Genomic DNA, 8,247 nt, shown 5'->3' with positions numbered 1-8,247 from the left:
TTTTTCTTTCTTTTTTTTCTTTTTTCTTTCTTTTTTTTCTTTTTTCTTTCTTTTTTTTCTTTTTTTTTGGTGGCTAGAGCCCACCTTCTTCTCTTCACTGTCCCCCGTCAGACTTAGGCTGTCTGATGCCTCAAAGCATGGTACTTGAAATGAAAGACAAGATTCTTGTGCTCTTTTGAAACTTTCAAAATCATTTGTTTGGGAAGCCTTTCTAGTGTTAGTTGAGTGCATCGCAGTTGACCCTCAAACTGTCATATGGCTGTCATTCTGAAGTGATGCTTCCTGTAATAGCGAAGCTTAATACCTTTCAAAAACTGCTTGACAGAGTCTGTCTTGGATCCTGGAATCGCTTCTTTTTGAAAGAAGATGGTTTGGTTTTTATTTTTTTTTTCAATTCTTTATTTGCAGAACTAACATTAACCTTGTATTTTCTGTTTCTCCCTAAGCTTACTTGGATAGCCTTGAAGGTAATACAAATACAAACACTGTTTTGGAAACCCATTCCCCTTGGGTCACAAGCTTTCACGTTCAGTATAAACCAGGAGAAGCTGGCATTTAGTGAAATGCTTTAATAGTGTCCACTGGTAAATGCCTGTGGTAGCTAAAGCACTGTGACAAACCAAACCTCTTTTGGGAGATAGGCAGAGGCTGTTGTGCCACAGCATATCAACATTAAAAAAAAAAATAAAGGAAAAAAAAGACTCCTGCTTCTACAGATGCTCCCCTAAGCAGCGATGGGCTGAGGCGAGGGGAATGTTCTGAAGTCAGTTTCCAGAGGACGGACTTTCCTTTGTTGCTGCTTATTAGCCTTTCCTCTGTAATCAGCAAGACCTTTTCCTCAGTATTTGGGGAGCATAAGGGAACACTTATCCCACCCATACAACATTGTTGTTACCATTCTGCCTGCCTGTGAAAGTATTTTGAAAGTCCATCTTTAAAATACCTGTGCTCAGAATTCCTAAGATCACTCTCATGTATGTTGCTGCTCATACTGGAGACACAGGAGTTAATGCCAGTCTTAAATGGTCCATGATGAATAACTTTCTCCTGTACAGATGGATTTACTAGCTGTGCAATGTCTTGCTCTAACCAGATCCTGGAACCAGCTCAGCTTTTCTCAGAGCTACCCAGGACACAAGGCATGCTCTTATGGAGAGAACGTGTCCTCAGGGGTATTTTTTCATCCATAGCTTCCTCATGCACAGTGGTTTTGTATCAGTCAAAGTACTATTCTGTCAGGGCAACTGAACTGAGCTTTCCTGGGGCCCCTATACTAACTGGGACTCGCCTCTTCATGGAGGTTAGGTGATATTTCCCTTTATCCTCTTCCCAGCTGGAGGGAAGAAGAGGAGGAGAGGGAATTTGGGGAGTTATGGATGGCCCAGGGACTCAGTACCTGAATAGCTAATCAGCTAGTGGATCTTACAGTTGAATGCAAACATACTGGGGTCTAGTGTATGCAGAGACTGTAATTTTCTCTTTCACATGCCTTACTTCTCTATTATATTACTGTATTACTGAGGTCAGCACAGGCTTACGACTGTAGATTTGAACAGCCATGGCTCACATCACTATTTCATCTTTAAACCCTTCTGTTCAGGGGTTTGTAACTCAGCCACAGAAGTCCCCTCTGGGCTAAAAATTGGAAGGAAGACCATGACCAGCCTACGAGTGGGCTTATTTAAAAAGCTAATTTACAATCACAATCTGGTCCATTTATTTAAAAATGTTTAAAAGCAAGAAGCAAAACAAAACCAATGCAAATGAATAATGACAAAATGCAACTGTACCTAATGACTGCTTCAATTCCAAAAAGTGAAATTTGGTAAATGGTGGTCTGTGATGATATTGGAGGGGGTTTTGCTTGGTTTGGGGTGCTGGGTTTTTGGGTGTTTTTTTTTCCAATAGACAGGAGCACTCCATTAAGATATTTTAGGACAGCGCCCTGTACAGGGCAGTGGCTGCTATTTCTGTGTCTCAGCTCTCCTCTGATAAAATGAGCAGGAAGTCATAGCTGGTAAAACGTCCAGGAACAACAGACACTGAAGTTTTTAAAGTGTTATAATTCCCAAAATAAGATCAGCAAACACTGAAAACCTCTGTCATAGTGTTAGTTCAGAGGTGCAAATGCAACTTACATAAATTATTCTAGATCTCTGTTTGTCTTAAAGATGACTTTTAAAAATATGCATGAATGCATATGGTTTCTGTTAAACAGTCATCTACTTGCGTATTTTAAAAGGAAAAGGACATAGAATAAAGAAGGTTTTCTTCTAAAGAGTTTGTGCCTGTTCTTCAGCGTGATGGGGCTAGAAATAATCCAGTGGTGGAGAAGATTTTGGATGTGTGCAACTGCTCACACAAATCTGCAAGTCAACACATGCTTATTACAGACCTTTAGTGAGGATTAGTTTTGTCTATGATAATCATTAAAAACACACTTTCACGTACTTAGGCTCAATATTAGACTTGCTTAATTAACTGATTTTCTTTAAGTTGGAGTAATATGTCATTCCATTTGAAATGCTTGGATTTAAATGGGTATATGAGCAATCAAAAGTTGCAGCATTGTGCTATGGCATAGAAACAAGAGACTGAAACTTTAAACTGGCTGTTCACAGTTAATTGCCATAGGAAAGTGAAATACACATGTGAACAGCAAATCAGATTCTTTAAAAATATCTTCTAAAGTTTTTTATTTTTTAAAGAAAACATTATAAGAAGGTGTATTTTCCTTTATTTTTTATTTAATTTGTTCGTATTTTGGAATAGTCATTCATGCTGCTTTCCTCTTATAGTTACTTAGTTGGGCGTATTTTGCTCTTGTTGGTATGATTCTTGACAAACAATGGCTGTGTAGAGTTGAATCTTATCTTATGGTATTCTGTACCTTCTAATGAGTTTTGTTGTATGCAAAGGGAAAAAACAGTTCCTCTGAGTTAATTGGTTTATGTCTAATGCAGACCCACTTCAGCACAAATACGAAGCAATGTAACCATGACTCAGGATCAACTCCAGTCATTCCAAGGTTGTCCATAAGTATAGTACAGCTGGATCTGTTCAGCATTAACATGTACTTGCACAGCCTCTGCCAGCTTGGTATTAAACCCAATCCCATCAAGCTATTCTATTGCCAGCAAGACAAGTACTTGCTTTTCTGATGCAGACTAGGTTCTGCACCTAATTTCACAGTTGTTTCAGTTTGTTGTAGCCCATTTCTCAGTCAATTCCCAATCAGCGAGTAGATGCTTATTGGCTTCTCATCATGTCTTAGTGGCTTTAGAGTCTTTCACCACAGGAACTTTCTTCTTGTTTGTTTTATTGGAATGTCTTAGCTTTTCTTTGTTTCTCTTGTAGTATGCACTTTATAAAAAGATGACACAAGCTGCCATTCTTATCCAGAGCAAATTCCGAAGCTATTATGAGCAGAAAAAATTCCAGCAGAGCCGACGAGCCGCAATGCTGATCCAGCAGTACTATCGCAGCTACAAAGAATGTGGGAAAAGGAGGCAAAACCGTCGAGCAGCCGCCATTGTACAACAGAAACTCAGGTGAGCTGTTGGGTTGTTAGACCCTACTGGGATCTTTATATAGTGTTGTTTAGTCAAGGTTGTGCTGTAATTTACAGATGAGGCCAGTGAGAAAAGGACAGTAATTTATAAGGTATTTATTCTGACATTAAGTACTCTGCTACCCAGTCTTGCCTATGCCTTGATGTTTCCTTCTTTGTGTTTAGAAGCAGTCTGCTCACCAAGAAGCAGGATCAAGCTGCTCGCAAGATTATGCGTTTTTTACGACGCTGCCGCCACAGGTATTACATCATTTTTTTGATACCTGCCCTTCCTTAGAGCATGTGTAGTGATATTCAAATGCCCTAGCAATAAGTGCAATGTAAAGGACAATAAAATCAGCTTGCTACAGATCTTTTAATCAAATAACAAAGCTCAGCTGCTTCCAAGAGACACTGGCAAAAAGGAAATCTCTTAAGACTGTTGCTAAAAGAGAATTATGATGTTCAGCTCCATTGCTGGTACAGTAAAGCAGCCCGGGTTGTGCTAGGCAAAGACAGAATAAGGAAACTTTGAGCAAATTTGAGCAAAGCAAGACATGTGACTTCTAAGGTTGGGTTTTAGGAAGTCTGAAAAAAAAACTCACTGAATGATAGCTGTGGTTCATAATTGCTGAACAGACCTGCACACTGCACAGAGCATTCATGGTACATGGTAAAAGCACAAAACATGACAACATCTGATGTACGCTGGAAATGGCTTTAGTTTGGTCACCAGGATCATTTGGTAGAGTCTCATCAAAGATGGGTTCTTTTTAATTTGGATGGGTGGAATGTGCCAGCAGAACAGCAGATATGTTAGCTCAAATGTCAGTTACCCCACACTTAACTCAGTAAACTGGGAATACAGACACAGACGTGAACATGAATCATCTCCTGCTAGTGTGGGAAGTTGAGCGTGTTAGCTAAAGTGCTCACTGGCAACGTGTGGCAGCTAGCACTCCCCTATCAATACTCTTCTATATGCAGGTCATTTCTTTTGATTTTTTAATGAAAGAGTCTGGAACATTGCATAGACACTGAAACGTTTCATAGACAAAAATTAGTTCAGATGTTTTTGACTCCACTCCCTCCATTCTCACCACACATTCATTTCATTCACCAACAGCACTCAGGAGCTGGTCAGACCTGATGCATTTTGAAGCATGTCTAGTACATCCCAGCAATGTTTGAACAAACTGAGCTCAGAGGGGCATGTGATAAGCTTGGTTTTAGAAATAGACTCGGTCCTTTTTGTGGAAGTTCAGAGCTGCAGTTTGCAGGAAGTTAGTGTAGCTCGGGTTGTGGAAGGAATTCTTACCTGCAGGTTGAGTGGGAAGTAGCACATGTGGACAAAAAAGAGGGCTTTGTGGTTTCGAGACCAATTCCAAATGCACCTGAAACAGCCACAGTATTTCATGAAGAAGCACAGGTGGCTTGCTCTCAGCAAGGCAGGTGGAGGGCCTGAAAGGTTCATGTTATAGTTCATAAGGCAGGTTGCCCTTTGAAGTAGGCGGAGACTCCAGCCTTTTGTGTCCTCTGAGATCTGCTTGATGTCCAGGCAGTCCCTTGTGAAGCCATATGCCTGTTCCCATCTGTGGGAGTTCTGGAGTTGAACTGCCAGAGACTCCTACAGCTGACTTAAACACGTGCACCCAGAGAGTCTCCCATAACTAGCTGTATCACTGGATTTTACAACAATGTACAGGATGTACCATACCTTTAAACCGCTCTCAGTTAAGTCTCCACCTGTCTAGTAACCTAGATTCTCCAGGGCCTAAATTGCCTATGATTCCAGCAGTTTTTCTTGCCTTCCACTCATTGGCTTCCTCTTTCTCAGCGTCTCCCGTTTCCTTTCTAGAGTGAGACCCACTCATTCGCATCAGTCAAGTTTGCGAGAGAGTCACTTCCCTTTGCCTGTATCTAGATCCACACTCTCTCCAGCAGAGTGGTCGCTGCTGCTATGCATCTCTGGGAGAAAGATGCAGGTCTTGTTTTGATTTCTTATCTAATAATATCCAAGAAGGAGGTAGAATTTATTGTGAGTAGGTTCTCCCTGGCTTTACATTGAACTGCAGACTATTTGAGTTTCTGCAACAGAACAGTCCTGACTGTGTCCATAGGCACTTTGGTAGAGATCATGGTTATTTTGAAATTAGCCCATGGTTCTTGGTTGGGATGCGACAAAGGAAGAAGTAATCTGTTTCCACTGAAGATGTGACTGTGTTTCAAAACCGCCCTGCTTTTCCTTCTGAACAGAAAATGATCGCATGCTTATGTTCCTGTACTTTCTCCAAGCAGTTATAAAGGTTTAGTACAGTGTTAACATTACTGATATTAATAATTGAGACAAATTTTATCTTGGGAGCATTCTGGCATTGGCAAATGCTAAAAATAAAAGCAAAACTTTCCAGAAATGACAGACAGCATTTAGAATCTGTGTGAAAAGGACATAAATTTACCAGCCTACTAGATTTACAGAACCGTTTAGAAATTAGTGACGAGTTTAGGCCTCTTTCCCTATACTCCTTGTCAAAAAAGCTCAGCAAATACTTGTCAGGAAAGACTGCTTCCAAAACACTGGACACCCTCTGCTTTTAGGCTGCGTCAGTGATCTTGGGATCATGCAACAGGAGTATCCCATTGACCTGTGGATGCTCCAAACTTCAGGTACCCTACAGCATAATCTGGTCCCTATGCTTGTTTGTGTTTGCTGAAGAATGATACACAAAGAATGCTTATCAGGTTCCTAGAGCTTTATTACTACACAGGATGTTAAAAGTAAATAGATTAAAATGTTTTGCTTGTGGAAACAACTGCAAAGGAAAAGCATAATACTGGAAATAATGATACAGATTTACTTACCGAAACAGATCTTCACCTGCTTCAGTGTCTCAGCTGACTCTGAGGCTGACCCATTTGCTTCCTCTCCCTGCTGGAGGGAGCTGAGGGGGGAGAGCCACACGCTTTCCCCAGGACTGTCATGTCCTGGCCTCAGAGCATTCTCGTTCTTTCCATCACAAGCTAGACTCTGAAACCTCCTGCTGAACACCTCCTTTTTGAGCTGCCCTGTTCATGGTGTGTGTACACTGAGGTACCATGTGGTAAGATGTGGGAGTTGCTTCCTTCCCTTCCCCCTCTTCTCCACGCTTTCTTAATTAACGTGTCTGTTCTGTTTCTTAATACTTGCAGTTATCTCTTGCTTACACATTTCTAGAGATGAAGTAATATAACTTACTGTGTTAAATAAGTTAAAAAACACTTATTTTATAAACCTTCAGTCTACTGTGCCTCCTGTGTAATGCTTGCACAGGGTACAACTTAGGGTGAAGTGGCTGGGTGCTTAGACTAACACCCCACATACATTGTTTCTGAGGTAGTGCTTGTGAGAATCCCATCGGAGACTCCCTGTGAAATGCTTGAAGTGAGCACATTGCTGCTGTAAACAAGAAATTAAAGCCTCAGGCTCCATAAAGAAATACTTCAGTCATCCAGGCTCCTGGCAGCCAGGAACAAACCATAACAACTAATAACTAATGTTATTTATTGTTCCATAGCATAAAAATGGCATTATGGAGCTACTTGTTAAACCACAGTGTGTTGTCAGTACAAGGGATAGAGATGACTGATATTCTTGGAAAATCTGAAGGAATGACAGAGAAGAGAGCACCTGCAGGAACATCAAACAAACAGGATCTTGCAGAAGACACCAGAAAGCTGATAGGAAAGTGGGGTGGAAAAGCCAGTTAGGCTCTGTCATAAGGCTGTTGAGCTAAGCAGAAAGGCAGTGAATTCTTAAACTTCAGAAATTCAACCTTAAAAAAAAAAAGGAAAAAGAAAAAGAAACTGTTTAACCTTGGTTTTTGTCCACAACCAGGTTGTTGCTGGGCCAGTAAATGATTCTTACTAAGATCTTACTCTGTTGCCTTTATCAAGAATTACTCAGGCTTTCTCCTGGCAACCAGGTGGTTGCTTTTTTTCTATTTTAAGTCAATCAAAGACTGTTGTAAGCAAATTATGAAAAGTCCCTTTCTGTTAGTATTCAGAACAGCTTAAATGGTTTTCTTGTCCTATTTTGTTCATTAGTTTATTGGCACAAATATTCAGTAGAGCAAACATGATTTGTATCAGCTTGAGGTTCCATGGCAGGGTTCCTAGGCTTGTTGGTCTGAGTTTTCTGATCTCATCAACCTACTTTTGTTGCCTGATCAGACAGTATTTCAGATGCTTTGGAACAGTTAATGCTCCAAGGCTGAGGTTCTCTTAGTAATGGATGTGTAGAAATTGCTGAAAATCAGAAAAGGAATGTAAGTTTTGGTTGAGCATAGTTAGAGAAAGAAAAAGTACTGGAGTTCTAATAGCTGAATGTTAGCAGGCATCGTGGCAACAAGCGTAGTCATTCATCAGCAGCAGTCATTCTTACAGTCAGAGATGTATGGTTTTCGTTTGGTCTTGAAAAAGTATATATTTATCCATCTGTTGTCATATTCTCAAAAATCTGGTGAAAAACATGCATCAGCCATAACATGGTGTCAACATGACTTATCACAAAGTATTGTTTGTAAAAAATGAGAAACAGCATTCCTGGCCTCCCAGGAGACCGGTGCCTGAGTAGCTGTTTGTTGCCTGGACCTGTCTGCTGGCACTGACTAACTTCCAACCTGATACTTGCCATTACACCTGCTGTGAGTTGACCTGTC

The 8,247-nt window shown here is 40.6% G+C and overlaps 1 protein-coding gene across 4 annotated transcripts in view; it reads left to right on the top strand.

Moving 5' to 3' along the window:
- CAMTA1 (calmodulin binding transcription activator 1) overlaps positions 1–8,247 on the top strand; it is a 490,798-nt gene that overhangs the window by 466,415 nt on the left and 16,136 nt on the right. For all 4 annotated transcript variants that reach the window (XM_026085647.1, XM_026085644.1, XM_026085646.1 and 1 more), the window contains 2 exons: positions 3,358–3,551; positions 3,737–3,811. In XM_026085647.1, coding sequence (XP_025941432.1) covers positions 3,358–3,551; positions 3,737–3,811 — 269 coding nt within the window. The remainder of the gene's footprint in view (positions 1–3,357; positions 3,552–3,736; positions 3,812–8,247) is intronic.

The sequence above is a fragment of the Apteryx rowi genome, unplaced genomic scaffold, assembly GCF_003343035.1.
Source record: "Apteryx rowi isolate R43461 unplaced genomic scaffold, aptRow1 scaffold_67, whole genome shotgun sequence".
Classification (NCBI taxonomy): Eukaryota; Metazoa; Chordata; class Aves; order Apterygiformes; family Apterygidae; genus Apteryx; species Apteryx rowi.
This window is presented reverse-complemented; position numbering and strand designations above follow the sequence as displayed.